Source organism: Streptopelia decaocto (genome assembly GCF_964273445.1).
Source record: "Streptopelia decaocto genome assembly, chromosome: 5".
Taxonomy (NCBI): Eukaryota; Metazoa; Chordata; class Aves; order Columbiformes; family Columbidae; genus Streptopelia; species Streptopelia decaocto.
The window spans coordinates 57,514,097-57,535,541 of record NC_138659.1 but is presented as its reverse complement, the minus strand read 5'-3'; the positions used below and the strand labels follow the sequence as shown (position 1 = coordinate 57,535,541).

Here is a 21,445-nt window from a genome sequence, read left to right as displayed (position 1 = left end):
CGCCCGCCCACGCCGCGCGCAGCATGCTGTGAGTTGTAGGCGGAGGGGCCGAGGTGCGGGGTCCCTCCCCGGGGCGCTGCGGCAGCGGCCGGGAGCCGGCGCCTGGCCGGCACGGACCCACTGCTGGGGGACAGGAAGGTGCCTGTGCCATTTTCCCCTCGCTGGAGCATCCTTCATATGGCAGGAGCACCGCAGCTCCTGGCATGGAAGAAAAGAAGGGCCAATGCCGGCTTGACCAGCACACGGGGACAGGGGTACAGAGTTGTGGAAGTTCTTGTGGCCTTTCAGAGTCTTGTGCACATCTGACACTCCGAGCCTTAACGTTCAGTAGAAGAATAACAGTTGTAGCCATTTTATTTCAAGGAAACATTTAATTTGTGGCTTATAGGTAACCAACACAGCAGGGTCTGCCTGAGCCCCAGAGACCACATGGAGTGCTCCAAGAAGCAGGAGTTACACCATAAACCCCAACTTGCATCCCTGCTTGAAGATCTGTTATCTTTGCTCACCATCATGGAAAAATTAGAGCAACAGAGACACTGGGAAAGTTTTGTTTCTTTGTTTCCTATCTGGTTTTGTTTGTTTGTTTATTCCTGCCTTGGCCCAAGCTGCCCCGTGCCCCTGCACACTGCCTGCACCAGATTTGCACAGAGCTTTCAGGTAGCAACCAAGAAAAGAAAGACAACTTTTTAGAAACAATAAGCTAAGCTGTAGATTAGAGTGCTGGTGGGACTAGGAATTAATCTGACATTTTTTTAATTGACTATATTTCAGCTGGAGTGGTCCCTTGCCATTTTAAGCCTCAACGCTTAATTATCTTACTGCCAATCATTTTAGCATATAAACACCAAGGTTCTTCTTACACTGCTGCCCTGAGGAGGGTTTGCCCATCCCTTGGTGTGTGCCCAATCCTGGCTTTGAATTGGTGTCAGGGAACAGACTGTCTCAGCTTATTGCCATCCTTAACAAGTGGGGAGCCCCAGAGGTGCTACAGCGTGCCTGGAGAAGGTGGTGGTGGCCACAGCCCCATGGGGCACATGCACTCCCCTCAGCAGCACATCACAGCGGACACAACCCAGGCAGGCGGCTTCTAGGGGAAGAAAACAATGAAGTTGTCCTTCTCCTCCTGATTTTAAGCTTTAAAATTCAATGTGGGCATCTGCAACTGTCCCAGCCAGCCCAGGGAGCCTGTTAGTCCTGTCAGTCTCTCCTCAAGCGAGCCCAGGACACCTGCAGGCCACAGCTTGCAGACCTGCTTTGAAGCTATCTGCAAGGTTAAGAGCCCTTCGTGACAGTTTCCTGCAAAAGCACAGCTGAACACAAGGACACTGTCATTGCCCGCTGTCACCTGCAGAAAGGAGTTGCATGGTTTAACAGCATGCTGGGTGAAGAAATTGCCTCCAGCCGCCCTCCAGCTTGAGCAACAAAAACCAGGCATTGCTCCAGGTGCCTGTTTTGTTCTCCTCTGCAGGTAACCACAAAATATTTGTGGCTGGTATCTGCAGGAGGTAGGACCCCACACCACCCCTCGCCCTGCCCCGTAGCAGAGAGCTGTGCTCAGGCTCCAGCGAGCCCCTGAGCTGCAGCTCCGCTCCCCAGCAGGGACAGCTGCTGTGGGGAGCAGGCTTGACTCGCAGCCAGCCTCTCTGGGCAGGATGACGTCTCGTCTCCAAGGCTTTCTACTGCGTTACATGATTAATTAGCTGATTAACAAGATGCTGTTGCAGAAGAATCTGTTCTCTGGACACCGGCTCTGGCGAACACCATCTTCTGTGCTAATGAAACTCTTCTGTTCCACACAGGCGTGCACTAATTTAAGCAACAACATGCAAATGAAGAACAATACAGTGAGTAATCTGTAGCTTTTAAATGAATTAGCTACAGCCTTCTCCAGGCTCTGTCTCCAAGGAGAGAAGAGAAAAAGCAGTAACAGATAGCTCTGGTAAGCCTGGAGCCACTTGTGACAGGTGTTGGGGCTCAGAAGGTGACAGCTGCCTGTCTCCCCCTATCCTTCTCAGGGGACAGAGGGCATCAGGCCAAGGCTGCAGGCAGCAGGAGGTGCATGTAGCTCCTGCTGACTGAACATGGTCAGGAGATGCCTGTCCTATAAGCCAGGCTGTGAGCTACCTTCTGGTGGGATTAGAGCAGCACCTCAACGTGGCCCTAGGGCTTGAGGGTTCAAGTGAGACCTCTGGGTGGGGAAACAGGAAGGGGACAGTGTTCCTGACAATGCAGGACCAATACCAGTACAAGAGCTCATACTCCACCCCCAGGCTTTTAAAAGGATCTTGGAAAAAATCAAAAAGCATGTAAGAGGCACAAAACTGGATTTGCAGCCTCCAGAAAGAAGCCTGCAGTAACAAGCTGAACAAGCACAATCCCTTTAGCTTATTAGAAGACTGAGAAGCGTTGCAATTCCAGCATGTAAGCTACCACAGTAGGAAATGGCAAAGACTAAAGGCTTTTTCATGTAGAAGAGGAAGGGAAAGCCAGCTCTGTTCACAAATACATGTTATTTGCAATGTGAGCAACTGAACCTGTGTCCATTACCCTCAGCTCCATTCTCTTCAGTGTGCTTTGGCCAAACATCATCTTTTGGGCTCAGTGCAGAAGTAACTGAGCAAAACTAGATGCTTATGTCAACCTGAGATGGTTGGACAGCTAAAAAGGTCCAGGATTATTTGCGCTGCTCAGGTCCAGTTGGCAGATGGTCAGAGCAGAGGAAAGGGCTCCTCTCAGCTCTCCTGAGTATGGGAAAGGGCAAGGCATAGAGTTTGCAGGAGTAGTTTTCTAGCCAATTTGAAGAAATTTGCAGTGAACCATTCTGCTCTGCAGCCAGGCGTGACTGATAATAGAAAAGCAGCGGCAAAACAGAAAGCAGGGGCAGCCAAATGGCAGAAATCCCCTGGCCCACAGCTTAGGGCTGAGACCCTGTTCATCCAGAAGATCCTGCCAAGAGGGAGGGTCTATAAGGAAGCTGGTTGTAAGCAAAGAACTTCACAACCCCTCTGGTTTCTTTCTTTGGTCAACCCCACGACTCAGCCCTATGCATGTCTGCCAGACGAGCACAGGACACGGGCTCTGCCTTGCTGCACAGCATGCAGGCAGTGCACAGCTTTTCAGGGAAAGACAGGAGGAATCTGGGCTGGGTAGGAACTGTGGGTATTTATCAACATAAAGAATTCATTATGCTTTCCTTGCTTTCACACACCGCCCCTGCCCCGCATCAGGCTACCCCACACCTTCCTCCAGGCACAGGAAGGCAGGGCTGGGGCCATGAGTCTGTAATGCCAATGGGGTGGGTTCCCAGGGAGTCCCAAACAGATGCAGGTCACTGTCTGCTCCACTCAGCAAGCCCCTGTCCAGAGGCCACGGGGTGTTGTCCATCCTTGTGCAGGTGCAGACCGAGCACCCAGGGCTCCTCAGGGGCGCTGGGCCTTCAGACGGTTCCTGCGGCCGGCTTTAGCTCCACGCTGGGCACCCTTCATCAGCCCCTTGAACTGGCCCTGCATTTTCGCCTGCTTCCTGGGGAGAGGGAGGAGGAGGCTGGGTTAGTATGGGCACTGGGCACAGCTGACAGGCAGGGATGCTCCAGGCTCTGGAAGGAGCGGCACAGAGGCTGGCAGGGAGTTCCCAGACCCACAAAAACAACATAACAACAAAACACAGGATCAAAGGCAGATTTTGGCCCTGTTTGCCACCCTGAGCCCTTCCTGGCCAGCCTTACCTTCTGTTGAGTTTAGCTCTGTTCAGGGGGATGTAGGCATAGGGGTCAAGCTGGCCCTTCTTCTTCACATCACCTTTGCCCTTCTGTGGGAGAAAGTGACATGGGAGAAGATTCAGCACCAGGGGAGACGCAAGTGCCCTGTTCTGGTGCAACCCTGGCACCTGGACACCCCAAAGACTATGTCACAGCGGGATGCCAGCTGAGCACATGGCCCTTGGAGCTGATTTTCCACCCAGATGCTGCTACAGACACCTGCTTTGAGCAGCAGCAGCCCTGCCCCAGCAGAACCCCAAGCATCCCCATACCCAAACCCTGCCACCTCCCAGGTCCCTGACCTTGGATCTGTACTCCGCACCAAAGGCTGGCTGCTTGTCCAGCTGCCGGTGGATCCCAGAGCCTCCAGCTGGAAAACAGGGAATGTGTGTTGAAAAGGGGCCCCAGGACTCCCTATTCCCATTTCCTATGCCAGAATGCACCAGAGCTGGGGAAGCTGTTCCTGGTTTTGCCTTCAGCTCTTGGCTGTGAGGACAGCAGAGAAGGATGACCATTTCCCATGAGCAAAGATCTCTGCTTCAGCTGCCCTGCAAGACAGGTATGTGGTTCTGCCCCCCTGGGGAACCCCAGACGGGGCACAGGCAGAGAACGAACCTCTGTACTGAGGGTAGGTCCCAGACTCAGGTTCCTCATCTTCCTGCTCCTCTCTGAACCGACGCTTCTGGCTTTTCTTCTGCAGAAGAAAGCAGTGGAGAGCCTGCAGCTAGCTTGTCCTCCCATGTAACCCTGACCTCCTGCTTCCTCCCATGTGGGCCCAGAGACCTTCCAAGACTGCCTGTGCATGTCCCCTGTCCCCAGCAAGCCTCCCACATCCCTCCACGCATCTGGCACTTGCCTGGTGTACCCACTGGCCTCTGGGGCACAGCTGCAGCTGCTGTGGCATAGGCAGGACTGTGCCAAGCCCCCCCACGTCTCCTCATGAGCATGAGCCCCATACTCACACTGCGGAGGCCTACATCTTGCAGCACATCTTTCATCTCCTCGTCCACTCCTATAGCACAGGACAAGAGGGTTAGTGTAGGAGGGGGTGCAGGTGAGCCCCGGTACCGTTCCAGCCCCTGGAGTGGGCTGCGGGAGCGGGGTGCCCCTGCCGAACCAGCACAGGTGGCTGTGTCTCACCCAGCACCCTCCTGGTGATGAAGTGGGCCACCTCCCCTGGATGGCAGTGGCCCAAATGAGAGCCACTGGGTGTGACACCAGGACACACTAACCCCTGCTGCTTGCACTCACATTCCCCCAAGCTCCCATATATGGGTGCCACAAAGAAAACAGAGTACCAAAGCAAGTCTGACGTGCCCCCCGGCCAGCCAGGCAGTACCTTTGGCTTCAGCATCGTCCATCTCCTCCTCCTCTTCGTGGATGATCAGGCGCCCATCCTCAGACATCTGGAAGTCATGGCTCACTCCTCTGGACCGCCTGGGGCCTGGCTTGGTGGCTGCTCACAAAGAGGGTGGTCAGAACCTAAGGAAGGACCTACTCCTGGGAGCAGTAGTACCCCAGGGACACTGTGCATCACACGAGCTCCATCCATTCCACTCCAGCCACATCCCAAGATCTGTTCCTCACCCAGCACCCGCTGGGACACATTGGGGTCCAGAAAGTTGAGAGGCTCATCCTCTTCCCCTTCCTTCAGCCAGGCCTGGCCCTTCTGCCGTGCTTGCTTCCTCCGCTCCTTGCTCTGCTGCCGTTCCTCCTCTTCCTCATCCTCATCCTCCGAGTCAGCCAGGATCTCCTCCATGCTGGTCAAAAGGCAGGCAGGATGATGGAATCAGACCCCAGAGATGTCCCCAGCATCTCTAGAGGCACCAGCTGAGCAAATTCAACAGCACTGTTCCCTCTTCACCCTGGCCCATCTTTACCTGTCTCCTCTGGGCTGTGCTGGTGGTGCCTCCTCTTCATCAGTATCCGCAGCCGCCTGCCTCAGGGCGCGCTGCTTGCGGCTCCGGGCTTCAGCCTTGCGGATGTTCACCAGCACCTTGTGGTACTCGACCGGCAGCAGCCCCTTCACCAGCTCGAAGCTAAGGAGCGCACCGAGAGTCATCAGTGCCCACCTCCTCCCACACTGCTTCCCAGGGAGCTCCCTTCCTGCCCCAGTGCGGCTCCAGCACAACCCAGGAGTCCCCAGCTCACCCGAATTTGCGGATGAACTTGGTGAAGAGATTTCGCAGCTTCATGCGGAAATGGCGTCTCATGTCGTCCGAAAGGTTCCCCAAGGCCTCCAGCTGCCAGGAGAGAGAGACCCTTGAGAACAGAGCACCCCTGCCCTGGGCACCCAGCCTCCCACCACTCCCCTGCACAGCCACCCAGCTCATCCTGCTGCCATCTCATAGAAGCATTTTGGTTGGAAGAGACCCTCAAGATCATTGACTACAGCCATAATGTAACTCTAGCACTAAACCACCTCCCCATACCCAACCCTGGCAGGGCTGTGGTGAAGTCTCCCTGCTTGGCAGGACTGGTTCACAGGGTTTCTCTGGCTGGTCCATGCCAGCATTCAGGAGAGAGGCCTCCTCACTTCTTTCTAAGCCACCAAGACCAAGGTTGTGCTTCACCATGCCCCATGGGTCACCCCACAGTGGGATCTTACCATGACCTGGACATGCTTGGCCAGCAGCTTGGTGTCCACCAGCAGCAGCACAACTTTGAGGAAGCCCAAGGCTGCCTTCACCACATCCCGTGTGCGGGAGGCCAGCAGTAGGCAGACGTTCTGCAGGAGCTGCTCCACCACGCCCAGCTCCAGGTGATCTGCAACCACAGCAGGGCTCAGCCACAGCCAGTCTCCGCCTTCACCGAAGGGCCTGCCTCATCCCCCTGTGCTGTCCTTGGCCCCCAGCCCTCCTGCTCACCTTTGAACTCGAAGAACAGTCGGGTCAGTGCCAGCACCGTGCAGCTGATCATGGTGACCGAGCCCGTAAGCCCCGCGTAGATCAGCAGCAGGAACCTCTCCATGGCCTCTGCAGGAGGGGAAGGACTCAGGACCCCACTCACCCCCTGCCCAGCAACATCCCCGGGCATGGGTCTGACTCCTGTTTCAGCAGAGTGCTGAGCATGGGTCTGATTCCCCTGGGGACAAAGCAGCCGTGGGGCTGAGCAAGTGGAGCTGGAGCTCACCTTGCGGGGTGGGCCCGAAGCGGATGAAGGCATGCCCCATCTCCACGAGCAGCGCAAAAGCATTCTTGCGGGCTCCCACCGACACCTCCTTGGTGCACAGGATGACCTGGAGGCACACGAACATGTCACATCACTGTTGCCACCCCCATGGCCCGAACCAGCCATGTCCCCACAGGGACCATGCTCACCTCTGGGACCAGGGCAGTGATGAAGGGCTCATGCTCTGCAGAGAGCTGCTTCACGATGTGGAACAGGCACTTCAGCCGGGGCTGGGGAAAGAAACGGCCCAGTGTTGGTACACGCAGAGACACACGCCTTGCTGTCCTGCTGCCCACGGCTGAGCTCAGCCACCGCAGCCCTTGCTCTCACCCTCTTGGCCGGGGACGCCGCGCTCTTGAGCGAGTCCAGCAGCGCCGTCTGCAGATCCCGCAGGTGGGAGCGGACAAAGGCCTGGCAGGGACCATGTGGAGCAGCACACACCTCCTCCAGCACACGATACGCCTTCTTCTGCATGCTGTGCTCCTTGCTCTGCAGAGACAGCCGATGTGCCCCTGCTGTCAGGCCAGCCACTCGCCACAGTGTCTGGAAAGACCAGCACCCCACGCCACCCAACAGAGACCTGTCCCCTACAGCAGCTGCTCAGCCCCCCGCAGCGTGGGTCTGAGTTGGCAGCAAGCAGAAGGTGCCCCACTGCACCCCCTGCACCTGTGGGACTGGGGGCTGACTCACCTGGAGGGAAGGTTGGATGGTGCGGTACAGGCAGCCCAGAGACGGCTCATCGGCATAGGGAGCCATTGCCACTACCAGGTCCAGGATGGAAAGCCTGCAGCAGAGAGGGACAAGCAGGTGGGTGACTGCATGGTCACTAACACTCCTCTAACCAAGCTGGGATTCCAGCTGCGAGTCTCATGGGACACATAAAAGCGGCACACATGGGACAGCACAAATGCCTCAGTGCTGCTCACCAGGAGGAAGGTGGCAGCTCTACCCATTAGCACCAGCCCCGAGGTGTTACCTGGTAAACTCGGAGCTCTCAGGACTGGTCAGCTTCTCACTGGCTTTCTGCAGGAACCCGCACACCATCTGCAGGATAGGCACACAGGGCAGGATCAGAACTGAATGAAGGGAGCACTTCTACAAGAGTTTGCAATCCAGGGGGCAAACGCCTTGGGACAGGACTTTGCAGAGACCAGAAGCACCAGTGGGTCCACAAAGAACAGGGCAAATTCCCAAAGGGCTTGTGCACAATGTGCCAGGCACAGCTGCAAGACTGGGAAATCCCAAACCACTGGCTGGGAAGGGGTCCCTTCCCATGAGGGCAGGGAAGGGCTGCTTTCGGCCCAGCATCTTTCCTCCTGTCCTCTCCACTCAGGCACCCACCACAGCCCCATCAAACTGGGTATGGCTGGGAGATGCTGTTCTGGGCCAGCACAGCCTGCCCCACTGCCCCAGGCCCTCACCTGGGGGTCGGTGATGGTCAAGTAAGCACGGACAGTGTCCAGCACAGAGCGGCGCTGAGCGTTGCTGCCTGCATCCTCCTCAGCCTGGCTGTACACGTTGAACAGAATGGGCAGGAAATTTTTAGCAAATCGACCCACTTCTGCCCGCTCTGCATCTAGGGAGAGAATGACAAAGGGGTGCAGATCAGCATCTCCCCTTTCTGGGTCACCACAGGGGACAGGGACCCACCACAAGGGTCTGTCCTCCCCAACCTGTCTGGCATCCTTTGTGGATAAGGGTGCGCAAGGCCTGGCACACGGTGGGGCGCAGGTCCGGGCGCTCGCTGATGGCCATGCCCAAGGTGCGGGCCAGCCCCTTGAAGGCCCCCAGCACGTCTGTGGGGCGGGTGCAGAAGCCGGGCAGCAGAGTCCAGACCTGGAAGGCAAAGAGAGACATGGGAGGCCAGCCCCTTTCGCCCAAGTCACCGCTCCCCAGCCTGGCGCCACGGGAATGCCACAGCAGGGCTCCTAGGCACCCCTCTTGACCTGCCACTGCAGCGTGTCGTAGATCTTGGCCTCCACACTCTTTCCAGCCTGGGTAAACTCCACGGCTGCAGAAGAGAAGAGGGAGATGAGCTGAGCAGCAGAGATAGCAAAAACCTGTTCGGCTTCAGGGGAGGGATGGAAGGTCCCTGGAGCTCCCAGGAGTGCAGGACCTCAGCTGCTGGAACCCCCACTGTGTCAGCCTGCTCACCTCTGCTTTTCAGGGTGGCCGCCAAGGGCAAGAAGTAGCTGGTGAAGAAGCCGAGCCGCGCACCCTGCACATAGTCCCGCAGCACCGGCAGGAGCCAGCTGCGAGGGAAATCTAGTGTCTCCCTGGGGAGGGAAGGCAGGGGTCAGGGGGGCACACCAGCCCCTGGGCACAGGGCACCTCCGCCCAGCCCCAAAGCTGGGCACAGGGCAAGTCAGCAGCGCCAAACCCCTCCAGCACCATAAGGGCACTGAACAAGAACATGAACAGCTGCCAAACTGCAACCCCGTGACTGCACTCACTCCTTGCCGTCGATCTCCAGAGGCACAGCCTCCAGCAGCACCTCAGGGCCCATGGCGCTTACAGCAGCCCCCACCGCCTGGTCCACTTCAGCGGTGTGGGGGAAGTGCGGGGACAGACGTAGGTCACACAGGGACCGGAGACACTGTGAGGACAGGGCAGGATGGTCACAGCAGAGCCACAGAAACAGATCCAGCATGTATCACTTGCTATTCCTGCCCAGGGATGCCAGCTGCCCTGTGTGTCCCCATGCTGAGTGCCAGAGCTGTGCACACCCTACCCACACACAGGCAGGATGGCGGGCAGCAGGGTGGCCCCGTGCTGCAGCTGGAGAGGGCAACACAGGCCAGGCAGCAGCACTGCCACCCCACCTGCCTCCATGGATGCCCCTGACAGCCTGGCTCACCTTCCTCATGATCGGGTGACACTGCTTCCCACACATCTCGAAGAAGACCTCCAGCACCCGCAGCACCTCACCCCATGCCGCGTGGAAACGGTATGTCAGGCCCTCCTCCACTGACCTGTGGGGGAGAGAGGAGATGGTCACACTGGCAGGGACCGACCCAGCACTGATCGGGGACTGGGCAGAGGTTGCTCAGAGCTTAGCCAGGCCCACAGGGACAGCCTCTCCCACACCACCGCTCCTCACTTGAACATCTTGCACAGGAAGGCAGCAGGGGCTGAGGCAGATGCGGAGACAGTGCCCAGGCCATCCATGTGAGGAGCAACACACTCACTCAGGAGGGTCTGCAAGGACAAACACAGAAAATGGAGTGGCAGTGTACTACAGATCCCCCAGCCTGGCAGGCACAAAGAGACACACCATCCCCTGGTAAGCCCCAAACCCTCAGGGCACAGCCCCCCGTGAGGACCAGAGCAGCCACGCATGGAGCAGCACCCATGCATGGTACCTCCAGGGTCTGCGCCGCCGCCGACACCACCTGGGAGTGTGGGGAGAGGAAGCAGTTCATGGCAGCAGAGAAGAGCCGGGGCAGGTGAGCCCAGCAGAGGTCCTTCTGCAGCCTGGAGCAGAGAGACAAGGCAGGTGAGAGACCGAGCGGCCATCTCTCCCCCTGCCCAGACACAGCTCCTGCCCGCACCTGCCCAGGTTGACATGTGCCCGCTCCATGGTGGACAGCCAGGTCAGCAGTGGCTGCAGGTCGCTTGTGCTGGGCACGTAGTCGTAGAGAGCCTGGGGAAGCAGAGGGTGGGTGCATGCCATGGCACTGCCAGCGCCATCCCTCACCCCCCACACCAACACCCCACACTCACGGTGATGATTTGGGCATTGAGCTCGGCCGGCAGGCAGGCCACGCTGGCCTGGGCGCTGAAGAGGCTGTGGAAGGCTTGCATGGCACATGCTGTCACCAGCTGCGAAGGACACGGCATCAGGAGGGGGGTAGCTCCACAGCAAGTGGCACCTCTTCACACCCCTGCCTCCACAACCTCAAAGCAGGCTCTGCCTGGGGAAGCCCACTGCTGCTGTGACTGCACCCCGTTTTCAGCCCCCCTCATCCAGAGCAGGCAAGCCAGCAAGTGCCAGCTGCCCTGGGCTCCTCTGTGCCTGCATCCTCTGTTTCCAGGCTCCTAGCTGGCAGCCAACAGGGTTTGAGCCCTTCCATGGCACAGCAAGGGGCAAAGGAGCTGCCCTCCCCATCCCGAGCACGGGGACACTCACCATGTGGCTGAGTGTCATGACTCGGAGCAAGGTTTCACAGCAAGTCTTCACCACAGTTGCGGGGAAGCAGGGCAGCAGGTCCCGCAGCAGGGACAAGACGTGCAGGGTGGTGGTCGCCTCCTTGGTGCCTGCAGGAGCAAAACAACACCTGAGCCCGTGGTGCTCCTTGGCAAAGAAATGCCTGAGGCAAAACCCCTGTGACAGAGCTGGGGTGAACACTCTCCCCAGCTTCTAGGAAAAGCAGAACAACAGACAGATGGCTGAGGACTCTTCAAAACACCTTAGCTGCCCCTGAGGCTTCTCATATCCTCCCCAGCAATCCAAGGTGCTGCACCCTCCCCTTTTCCCTTCAAGTCCTCATTCTCCCACAGCCACAGGCCCTCCCATACTCAGCTGCAGAGCCCTTGCTCCAGTGCCCCACACCTCCAGCTTTTTCAATCTCCTGCACACAGAACTTGGCGGTGGAGGGTGCTGCGGGGTGATGCTCAGGAGCTGTGTCTCCAAACATGAACTCGCTGCCCCTCAGGACAGAGCATACGCCATGCTGTGCTGCTTTCCGCACCTGGGGGAAGGAGAACTGAGGTCTGTAGGAGCCGCAGACCCTGGGAGCATAGTCAGCCCCAGGAACAAGCCCCAAAGGCAGTGTTATTCCTCACCAGGGGTGCTTACCTTGGGCTTGGTATGAACACAGAAGCTCAGCAAGCCATGATAGACCTGGAGGGTGACAGGGTAGTTCCAGGCCGCCAAGTCCTGCTTCCGCAGCAGCGTAGCCAGGCAGGAGAGGATCTACAAGGGAGCAGCAATGGCGTCAGCATCAACCCACCGAAACTCCTCCTCACTGCAACGGCCGCAGGCAGAGCACCCAGCGCCACCTTGACTCCAGCTCTCACAACCCTGGCCAGAGTTGGTACCACTGGCTGCCTCTCGGGTACTCACCCATCGCAGGGCTGAGGTGGAGCTGCTGCAGGCCTGTGAGGAGATGATACTTGTGAAGGCTTTTGAGGCATCTGAGAACTTTTTTATGAGCACAGGGCTTGGGACCCTGCCAGCAAAAAGGGATGTGTCAGGAGCAGGCAGCCAGTGACAGTCTCACAGGGAACTGCATCCCCAGCCTGGGGAGGGGGACAGCACTGGCCCCTCTTCCATGGTGAGCATGGGCAGCTCTCCCTGCTCTTCTATCAGCCACTCACCGCTTTAGGACAAGGTTGAGAAGGTAGGCAACAGCAGCAAGTGACTCGGGGGACTCCACTGCCTCCAGTGTGGTCATCTGGGAACAGAGGAAATGTGAGCGAGGGGGAGCGGGAGTTCACATCAGGCTAGCCCTTCCCCAGCCCTTGGGGACTGGGGCAGAGAAACCAAGAACAGCCCAACAGCATCTCTGCTGGAGAAGGATGTCCAGGACCTTGGCTATGAGAACATCACATTCCACCACCAACACTCCTGAGAGGCCAACCAGGCTGTCAACAGCAGCTTTCCTCACACCTCCTTCCCATGAACATCACTCACCAGTGCAGCAAAATACTCTGTCTCGCTCTCCTTGCCCCCCCGTGAGCGGATCACCTCTGTCACGGCTGCCAGCACGGCACAGATCTATGAGCAGCAAACAAAGCAGGTCAGCACCCTCAGCCTGATGTCTGGGGAGGCCATTTCCACCAGACACCCCCACCGAGCCCTGCTCCTTCTCGCACCTCTTTGTGAGCAGCAGAGTTGGACTCCCAGAAGCGCTGCACCTTGCTGAAGGTGACGTTGGTGCAGTCGCTCAGCCCGCTCAGGAAAGTGCCAGAGGACTTCTCTGTGGCGGCTTCCCCAGCATCATCCTCCTCCATACGGAGCTGAGTGCTGTCACTTGGTCGCTCCAAACGCAGGGACCCTGACTGCAGTTCATTGTGCAGCTTCACCGCATCCACTGTCAAGTTGCTTTTCTCTGTCAGGAAGAATGGGTATGGTCAGACGTGTGAAGTTGCATTGCTCTGCCATTCACCACAAAATCCCCTACATCCCCCTCCTTCCCTTCCCCATCAGACACAACTTGGCTGGAGCTCATCTCCAGCACGTGGGACACAGATGCTGCCTCCTTCTGATGGGAGAAAGCAGAGTGATAACTGGAGAGAGGTCATAATTCTTGTGAAAACAAACCAGGGTGCAGTCCGGCCACCTCCTTCGATGGAGGGGAGCACTACGCCCTCACAAACACATCCTGGTATATCAAGGCTTTAACCTCAGTGCTCAGTATACTTTGCCCCATTTATCTTCTTTGCATGGAAACCCTGGCAACCAGACAGTCAAGGCACAGGCTTCGTGTCCCCCTAAGTCACACCAGCTTGCAACCAGCTGCAAGGGGACAGTGCGTGCTGCAAGAGGCATTTCTTCATGAGCAGAAGAAAGATCTCCCTGGCCAGCAGCAGCCAGAGCTGTGCAACTCCAGCCCTTTGTGGACTGGGATGCTCTGGGGTTTGTCTTCTCCATCACGAAGCCTTCTAATCAGAAGCCTCTGTCGCCTTCCTCTCCATGACAGACGCCACAGCAGCACTCACAGGCACGGCCTCGGACTTTTGGGAGCCCGAACTGCTCCTGCCATGAGCTCGCCGGGGGTCCCGCTGCTGGGACGGTGATTGCCCTGGCGGCCGCAGGCATGGCCCCGGCGGGGTGACAGGCGCGGCTGCATGCCGTGCTCCGTTTCGTGCTCACAGCCCCGGTGTCACGGAGAAGATAAGGAGGACACACTCGTTATGCCGCGGGCTCCGTTTCCCTCCCCGGTTTGCTGCCTCCACCTCCCGGGCTGTAGCTCGGGGGTCAGCGGCTCCGGACACTCCCGCCCCAGCTCTCGGGAGCCGGGGACCCAGAGGCTCGCCCCGCAGCCCCTCCGCGCCTCTGCAGCCCCCACCCCGGGAAGGGCCGGGCACAGACAGGGAGCTGCCCGCACCGAGGCCTCTGCCCGCACCGGGACCCCGCCCCATGCCCGCCTCTCTGCCCTCACCCGCGGGCCGGCTGCAGAAGCGGCTGCGGGCGGCCAGGCGGTGCTGGCGGGTCTCGGGGTTGCAGTCGCTGCTGTGGCCCTTCCGCCACCGCTTCAGCTTGGAGGCAGCGCCGGACCGGAGCCGTCCGCTCCGCGCCATGCTGGAACCGGCTCCACGTGCCGCCGCGCCACACCCCCTTCCGCTTCCGGCGCCGGCCGCCATCTTGAGTGAGGGCAGCGCTGCCCTCAAGGCTGGCCGCCTGCCGGCGGGGCGGGTGCGAAGCAGGATTGGGGAAGCGGAGGGGGACCGTGGCCGGTTGGGGCTTGGCCGGGAGCCTCAAAGGACTCAGGAGCAGCCGCCATCAGGACAAGCTGCGGGACATCCCCCTGCGAGGCGAGGGGTACGGCTGGTGCCGAACCCATCTGGAACCGTTCACACCCCCCCGCAATTGAGGTCGCTGCCCGGCACGGCTGAGCGGCCATGGTGCGTTACTGCGTGTGCGTTACGCTCAGTGACGTCACGCCCCTGAAGGTCACGCCGCCCTTCCCGGCCGCGCCATGCGCTACGTGCGCCTCCGCCTGCCCACCGCTCTGCGCGTGCGCGCCAGGCCCCGCCTTACCGCGCGGGGAGGGGCGGGGCGGCGCCACGCCGGTAGCGTCAGTCGCGCGCGGCAGCCGGGGCGGCAGCGTGAGGAGAGAGCGCGCGCGCACCGGACCGTCCCGATCCCCGCTCCGCCGCCATGGCCGCGTACCGCCTCGTGCTCGTCCGCCACGGAGAGAGCGCCTGGAACCTGGAGAACCGCTTCAGCGGCTGGTACGACGCCGATCTCAGCCCCGCCGGTCAGCAAGAGGCGCGGCGTGGCGGCGAGGCCCTCCGAGGTACCGGTGACCGGTGAAAGGCGGGCGGGGATGGGTTAGGCCGTGAGGGGGGTGTGTGGCCTCGCGCGGCAGCCTCGGGCCTGGTGGGAGTGGTTTTGGGGCCCCCCGATGCCCGGGGGAGGGCCTCCGGTGCCGGGGAGGGGGCTCCAGTACCGAGGAGACAGCCCCAGGTACCGGGAAGGGCTGGTTCTTCGGTAACGGTGGCGTCCCCTCCGCCGCTGGCCCGCCCCTTAGGGCGAGTTGGCGGCGAGGCCGCCGCCCTTGGCCCCTCACCGGTTGCATAAGACCTGGCACTCACCTCGCCGCTGTCCCCCCCGCCCCCCTTTCCCCGGTCTTTTCCAGATGCCGGCTACGAGTTCGACATTTGCTTCACCTCGGTACAGAAACGGGCCATCCGTACCCTCTGGACCGTGCTGGATGCCATCGATCAGATGTGGTTACCCGTTATCCGAACCTGGCGCCTGAATGAGAGGCACTATGGGGCTCTCACTGGTTTGAACAAGGCTGAGACGGCGGCAAAGCATGGTGAGGCGCAAGTGAAGATCTGGAGGCGTTCGTATGACATCCCTCCACCTCCCATGCAGTCTGATCACCCCTTCTACAGCACCATCAGCAAGGTAAGACCCATCGGGTTTCATCTGCCTTGCTGGGAGGCTCCTAAAAGCCACCTTCGGTCCCTGCAGTGTGGTCTGGATTCCTCTGCAAGGTCTCTTCTGTCTCCGTTGCAGCAACTGGGACTGTGGTACACAGTGCTGGCTGGTGTGGGGCTGAGTTTGTCCCACTTCCTCCCTAGAGAAGTTGAACCTCTGGGCATTGCACATAGATGCAAAGCGGAAGGGATGACACCTCTGTTAATGATTAGTCCTGTGACCCGTGCACGGATGTTTGCTCTGGTCTCTTTGTCCAAGCAAGTGATGTATGGTTTTCTCTAGGAGGGGTGCTGAGCACAGGCTCAAAATTCAAAGGCACTTCTTTGCTTCCAAGCTCAGCTTTGCCTACATGTAGCCAGGTCCCCAGGCAGGGAGTTTGGGATGGGGGGGATGAAGGTCCTGCTGCTGCCTTCCCACATGGTGTCGGGCTGCAGAGTGAGTGTGGCCATTCTCCCAGGACCGTCGCTATGCTGACCTGACAGAGGACCAGCTGCCAACATGTGAGAGCCTGAAGGACACCATTGCCCGGGCTCTGCCTTTCTGGAATGAGGAAATTGTCCCGCAGATCAAAGAGGGAAAGCGAGTCCTTATTGCTGCCCATGGCAATAGTCTGCGTGGGATTGTCAAGCACCTGGAAGGTACGTCAGCCCTGCAGGGCTATCTGGGGTCTCCCTGCTGCCCCAGCTGGCATTGTGTGAGCAGGACCACAAGTGACAGTGCCTCTGTGTTCACAGGCATGTCAGAAGAGGCCATCATGGAGCTGAACCTGCCCACTGGCATCCCTATTGTTTACGAGCTGGACAAGAACCTGAAGCCTGTCAAGCCCATGCAGTTCCTGGGGGATGAGGAGACAGTGCGCAAGGCCATGGAGGCTGTCGCTGCTCAGGGAAAGGTCAAGAAGTGAGGGTGGGCAGCAGTCTAGCATGTAGTAGATGAGTTCCCCACTGTCCCCCCACCCCTCTGTGCACACCCCCCACAGCCGTAGGAACTTGGAGCTGCAGAGCTGGAGCAGCTCCCCAGGATTAGGCCCGTTCCCTCGGGACCAGGCTTCCCTCTGGAGACAGCCCGGGGCAAGGGGATGAGTGTGTGGAGAGGTGGCGTGAGAGGGAGCCCCAGCTCTGCCAGGCAGTGACCACACACCTTTCCCTGCTGAGATCCCAGCCCTCAGGCCCTGTCTGCAGGGCGACCCGCCAAGCGATCCCTTTCCACACCAGGCTCCTCCTCTGCTTTGCTTCCTTGGCAGCTCTCGTCACCTGATTACTGTAGCTCTGTTGCTTGATTTAGTCTTCCTGGGAGCAGTGGGGTGAGCACAGCGACCAACATGGGTACCCCATCCCCTCGTGGGTGTGTGGCACAAGGATTGAGATGCGCAGACACTGAAAGGGTTGTGTTTTGGTGCATGTGGTACAGCACCCAAGGGTGGTACTCACGACTCTGGACCTAGCTCTGCCACCCCCTGCTTTAACTTATTGCTTTTGGACAAGGTGAGAGCCTGTTGTCCGGAGGTTCGTGTCTGCCACATCTTTCCCCCAGCCAAAGCCCATCCTAGTCCTGCTAGTGTAGCAGGTGCCATTGTGCTCCATCCCACGTGCGTGTGTGTGGCCTTGTCGCTGTGGCCTCCCCCTCTGCTGGTGCCATGAGCCTGGGCTTACAGGGGGTCAGTGTTAACTGTCTGACAATAGCAGCTGTCTCGTTCCAGTTCAATAAAGGAATTATGTGCAGTTACAAGGTGTCACTGCTTCTCTCCACCACGTGCTTCAGGGTGCGTGCGGCTGCCTCACCCAGCACCTCCCCTGGGCTCCTGTTGTGCACGTCGCTGCTGGCTGCAGACAGAGGTGCAGAAGGCGCTTGGAGCTGGGGCAGCAAAGCACAGCTCTGCAATCCCTGCAGATAGGGTGACGCCCTGCCGCTCAGTAGCTTTGAGGCTGTGGCTGTGGCACACCCTATTCCCAAGGACACGCAGTGCATGTGTGGTCAGAGGAGATGCAGTGCCTGGGGCTGAGCCGCAGCCTGTACAGGTTATCAGTGCCATGTCAGGGAGACAAGCTGTTCTCTGTGCTTGACACAGATGCGGGTAAATCAACCTGGCAAGGCAAGTTCCTGCCGCCAGCACTGCCAAGCCGCAAGCTAGAGCTCTGTGCTGCTCCCCTCCCCGTGGCAAAGCCGCTGGGCTTTCCCTTCCCCAGCAGTGGGCTGGGAACACGTGTTTCCTCCCAGCCACAGCGCTGGGGAAGCCGTTCCCTCAACAGCCCCGCTACAGGAGCTGGACCAGCACACTGCTGGCAGCCCCGGCTCCCCTCTGGGCTGTAACTAAGCAGAGCACAGAGCTCTCAAAAAATATTTATTATTCGGAAATAGAAAATCCATCCTGCAAACAACGGCCTGTTTGGCTGTTCCAGCCTCTTGCACATGTGGAGGAGGCTGTAGCCCAGGGGCTGCTCTGGCCCCACAGACCCCAGCCCCGCAGCGCCTGTGGGGGTCCTGGGGTGAGGGGCCTGCTAGGTCTGCAGGAACTGGGGCTGCACGCGGGCCACCTTCCGGAAGTCCTTAGTGTGCGTCCGTGGGCACTGCATCTCACACCAGCTGATGGGCACCATCTGCACCCCTAGGGACACCACATGTCAGTGACTCCCCTTCCCAAAATTGCATTCCTCCGTGTGGAAAGGGAGGAGGCTGCATCAGATGCCCCTCAGGTGGGCATGAGGCAGGACTGTCTGAGCCCCATGGCCCGTCCCTACCTGCCTCACTGCGTGCCACCACCACACCCAGCTCGTTCTCTGCTGTGCTCAGCAGGTAGTTGGACTGTGCATCTCCCAGTGAGATCTGGTTAGGCGGGGGTTAAGGGAAAGGTGTCCCTGAGGCAGCTGGAGCAAACCCAATGTCCCAGGAGGGGAAAGGATACAACTTTGGCCAGGACTATGTCACCAGGGCGGAAACTCTTGTACACTTCTACCTGCACAGGAGAGAGCAGGCAAAACCACAGTGTGTCAGGGTGCTTGTCAGCAGTGGGACAAGTGTCCCTCACCAGCAAAAAGAAGGGGTGGGGGTGGCTGCAGTAAAAGAACTGCCAGCAGAGCCTCACTGACCTTATCCTTCTCTGTGGCTCGAATATCTTCTCTCCTGAAAAAGGAGACGGAGGGATCTGAGTGCCAGCGAGCAAAGGCAACTCTCCAGCCCACAGCAGGAGCTGCCCCAGCCTCCCTGGGGGCTGGCCAGGACTTGCTGGACACCTGCCTAGTGCTTGAGGCAGAGCTCCTGCCAGGACAGCCGGCTGTGCTGTCCAAAAAAGCCTTCCTCCCCCCCTTGAGGATGGGGCACTTGAGCACCCCGTCCCATGGGGAACCCAGCCCTCTCCCTACCGTATGGTTCCCCGGAAGGTGGACTTCAGTGGTGTGGAGCCGACGTACAGGATCTGCACCTTGGCAAAGCGGGAGTTAATGCTGCAAACCTACCAGGAGAAAAATGGGAATCAGTGCCAGCACAGGCCTGCTCTCACCCCAGGGCACCAGGCAGGGAAAGGGCAGGGTGCAGGCAGGACAGGGCTGGATGCAGGGAGCTCATGTCTCACTCAGCCTCCCTCTCCGTGTGACCAAAGAAGTGGTGGCAGAGGTGGGAGACGTGGCAGCAAGCCAGGCATGGAAGATGATATGTGTGCAACTCAAGACACATGAATAAGGTCACCTGCTGTGACCCCAGTCCCTCTCCCACCATCAGCACTACAAGGAAATTAAACCCTGGTCTGAGACACCCTTCCTCTGAGATGCCCCAGGCATGGCCTTCTACGCACCCTGCCCCAGAAAGAGTTCTGGAAGGGAGAGCAAAGAAAAACCTCCCCTCAGCCCACCTCTGCCTTGAGGCAGCAAAGGCAGGTGTCCCCCATGCCAATATCTGGCTTCTTTGTGAGCAAGGGACCCAAGGGAGCTACTGGGCTGCCTCTGCCCTGCTGGGAGCTGTGCAGACGGTATCAAACGGGCCCAGGGCTCCTCTCCCCACCGCATATGTGTGTAGAAGAAAGGTCGGCACAGGGCAGAGAGCGCACAGGCTGTGAGGTTTGCTGTTGCAGCACACTTGTGTCCTACCTTGCACGTCACCACGGCACCCACATCGGGCAGGAGTTGGGACTCGGCATCTCTCACCACCGACACAACAGGCAGCTGCAGGGCAGCAGACATGGCAGTTAGCTGAGGGCATGGCCGGTGCGCGGGGTCACGCAGGACCAGGCTCACAGCAGGCACTGTCGGAGCCTAGCTCCCACCTGGGAATGGGCTGTGCAGCCTCGGCTGCTCTGGGGAAAGGCAGCACTTGCCATGGCTGTGCTCACCCCGCTGTCCTCGCTCCTCTTCTCCAGGCAGCCGGCCAGCGAGGAGAAGATGAAGCCGTGCCGGGTGTAGGTGCCACTGCCAGCCGTGGCCTCCTCCGCGCTGCACAGCCGCTCGCCTAAGGGACAGTGCTCAGAGGCTGACGCTGCCAGGGCACGGTGCCTCACGGGGGACCCGGCCTCCGCACCCCGGGCACGGTGCCTCACGGGGGACCCGGCCTCCGCACCCCGGGCACGGTGCCCGCTGCTGACCGGCCCAATGCGGCAGGACACCACCCCTGCCCCGGCCAGTCCTCCCCTGCAGCCCCGGGACAAAGCCCCTCTGCACAGCCCCCTCCCGCGGGCCCTCGGCTCGGGGCCACCCTCCCGTACCTCCCTCCGCTACCCCGAGCACCCCCTTCCGTACCCCGGGACCCCACCGCCCCTCTCCGGTCAGCTCTCCCCCGGCCGCCCGGCCCCGCACTCACCAGGGACGCAGTACCGAGCGGGAGGCGCCATGTTAGCTACCAGCAGTTCACTCGCAGAAAGCCCTCACTCTATTGGTCCTCGGCAGGAAGGTGGCACCGTAAGCGGCGCGGCTATTGGCTCGCCTCTGCCAGGCGAGTAACGTTAGCGCGCTGCCCGCTGGGAGTTGTAGTCCGGTGCCGGCGGAGGTCGCTTTCCGGCATGCTGTGCGCGGCCGGCGCGCAGGCGCAGTGCGCGGGGCGGCGGGCGCTGCCCGTGGGGCCGTGAGCGCGGCGGCCGCCGGGCATGGAGGCGGCGGGCGGCGGGGCCAGGGCGGCAGGTCGGCGGCGCCGGGCGGGGCTTTTGCTGTGGGGTATCACGGGCCTGGGATGCACCGCGGGGCTCCCGGGGGCTGAGGGTGCCGTGAGCCTGGGAGGCGACTTTGGTTGCTGTGGGCCTGGAGGGGCCGGCCGGGGGTGCTGCGGGGCCGGGCGCGGTGCGGCCGGGTGCGGGGGTTCTGCTGGTGGCGCTGCAGCCTTGCCGTGGCGGGGCTGGGTGTCGGGAGTGTCCTGGCGCCGCGGGGCTGGGTGCTGCGGAGCCGGGCGCCACTGGAGGGTGCCCCAGCGCCGGGCCGGGGCGGCGGGACCGGCGGGAGCGGGGCCTGGCTGTGCCCGGGTGGCGCCGAATGGAGGGTGACCCCCGCCGTGTGGTGCTGCCCGCGGTCTTGGCTGTGCTGGTGGCTGCTGTCCCGTCTCCGCGGGCTCAGCGCCCTGCTGGGGGGTGGGGAGGGGTGAGAGCGGGAGCCCCAGCGCCTGCCGGGCTCTGCTGGAGCCTCGTCCCTGTGGCTGTGCCACGGGCTGTGGACAGGTGCCTGGGGAGATGGGGTCCTGCCCTGTGGCAGGCGGGCTGGCTCCACTGTGGGCTGCCTGCTCAGCAGCTGCTGGTGAGGAACTCTCTGAGGGGCAAGGAGATCCTGTGTGTTCGAAGGGGAGGGCTGGCTGTGAGACCTGCTGCTGGCTGCAGCATTTTCTCTGTTATGACACTGAAAACACGGGGACGGGTGTCCCCAAAAGGCTGCTCAGAAGGAATTTTTCGCTCCATTTTGCACCTGATGTGTTTCAGGGGAAAGCTCTTGGTA

At 60.2% G+C, this 21,445-nt stretch overlaps 3 protein-coding genes across 4 annotated transcripts; 1 reads left to right on the top strand and 2 right to left on the bottom strand.

Moving 5' to 3' along the window:
- Nucleotides 1-381: 381 nt before the first annotated feature.
- Nucleotides 382-14,216, bottom strand: RRP12 (ribosomal RNA processing 12 homolog). The gene is made up of 34 exons (XM_082052941.1): nt 14,038-14,216; nt 12,749-12,984; nt 12,567-12,650; nt 12,251-12,327; nt 11,997-12,102; nt 11,730-11,846; nt 11,484-11,622; nt 11,061-11,188; nt 10,655-10,753; nt 10,483-10,574; nt 10,294-10,405; nt 10,032-10,129; nt 9,789-9,903; nt 9,385-9,527; nt 9,086-9,207; nt 8,878-8,942; nt 8,605-8,767; nt 8,353-8,507; nt 7,908-7,975; nt 7,622-7,715; nt 7,262-7,420; nt 7,081-7,161; nt 6,893-6,998; nt 6,628-6,735; nt 6,369-6,526; nt 5,912-6,003; nt 5,641-5,799; nt 5,348-5,520; nt 5,100-5,216; nt 4,723-4,772; nt 4,376-4,454; nt 4,063-4,130; nt 3,728-3,810; nt 382-3,525 (listed from the first exon to the last, which is right to left on the bottom strand). The coding sequence occupies exons 1-34, from the start codon at nt 14,174-14,176 to the stop codon at nt 3,423-3,425; spliced, it is 3,888 nt and encodes a 1,295-aa protein (XP_081909067.1). The 5' UTR covers nt 14,177-14,216; the 3' UTR covers nt 382-3,422.
- A 445-nt stretch (nt 14,217-14,661) lies between these two features.
- Nucleotides 14,662-17,273, top strand: PGAM1 (phosphoglycerate mutase 1). Its single transcript, XM_082052942.1, has 4 exons — nt 14,662-14,895; nt 15,238-15,512; nt 16,003-16,183; nt 16,280-17,273. Exons 1-4 carry the CDS (start codon nt 14,757-14,759, stop codon nt 16,447-16,449), a joined length of 765 nt encoding a protein of 254 aa, XP_081909068.1. The 5' UTR covers nt 14,662-14,756; the 3' UTR covers nt 16,450-17,273.
- A 600-nt stretch (nt 17,274-17,873) lies between these two features.
- Nucleotides 17,874-20,464, bottom strand: EXOSC1 (exosome component 1). 2 transcript variants are annotated; one of them, XM_082053614.1, is made up of 8 exons: nt 20,331-20,464; nt 19,852-19,982; nt 19,625-19,699; nt 18,905-18,993; nt 18,632-18,665; nt 18,448-18,498; nt 18,284-18,368; nt 17,874-18,150 (listed from the first exon to the last, which is right to left on the bottom strand). In XM_082053614.1, the coding sequence occupies exons 1-8, from the start codon at nt 20,359-20,361 to the stop codon at nt 18,044-18,046; spliced, it is 603 nt and encodes a 200-aa protein (XP_081909740.1). In that variant the 5' UTR covers nt 20,362-20,464; the 3' UTR covers nt 17,874-18,043. The 2 variants fall into 2 exon arrangements, with proteins under 2 accessions (XP_081909740.1, XP_081909741.1); XM_082053615.1 differs by having other exon boundaries at nt 19,867-19,982.
- Nucleotides 20,465-21,445: the final 981 nt, after the last annotated feature.

Coding starts and splice junctions, on each gene's coding strand:
- RRP12 (XM_082052941.1), bottom strand. CDS start 14,176: ATGGCGCGGAGCGGACGGCTCCGGTCCGGCGCTGCCTCCAAGCTGAAG. Junction 6,999..7,080: donor TCACTGCCCTGGTCCCAGAG/GTGAGCATGGTC, acceptor GTGTGCCTCCAG/GTCATCCTGTGCACCAAGGA. Junction 6,527..6,627: donor ACTGTTCTTCGAGTTCAAAG/GTGAGCAGGAGG, acceptor CTGTGGTTGCAG/ATCACCTGGAGCTGGGCGTG.
- PGAM1 (XM_082052942.1), top strand. CDS start 14,757: ATGGCCGCGTACCGCCTCGTGCTCGTCCGCCACGGAGAGAGCGCCTGG. Junction 14,896..15,237: donor TGGCGGCGAGGCCCTCCGAG/GTACCGGTGACC, acceptor GGTCTTTTCCAG/ATGCCGGCTACGAGTTCGAC. Junction 15,513..16,002: donor TCTACAGCACCATCAGCAAG/GTAAGACCCATC, acceptor CCATTCTCCCAG/GACCGTCGCTATGCTGACCT.
- EXOSC1 (XM_082053614.1), bottom strand. CDS start 20,361: ATGGCGCCTCCCGCTCGGTACTGCGTCCCTG. Junction 18,666..18,904: donor ACCTTCCGGGGAACCATACG/GTAGGGAGAGGG, acceptor CTCCTTTTTCAG/GAGAGAAGATATTCGAGCCA. Junction 18,151..18,283: donor GGTGGCACGCAGTGAGGCAG/GTAGGGACGGGC, acceptor TGGTGTCCCTAG/GGGTGCAGATGGTGCCCATC.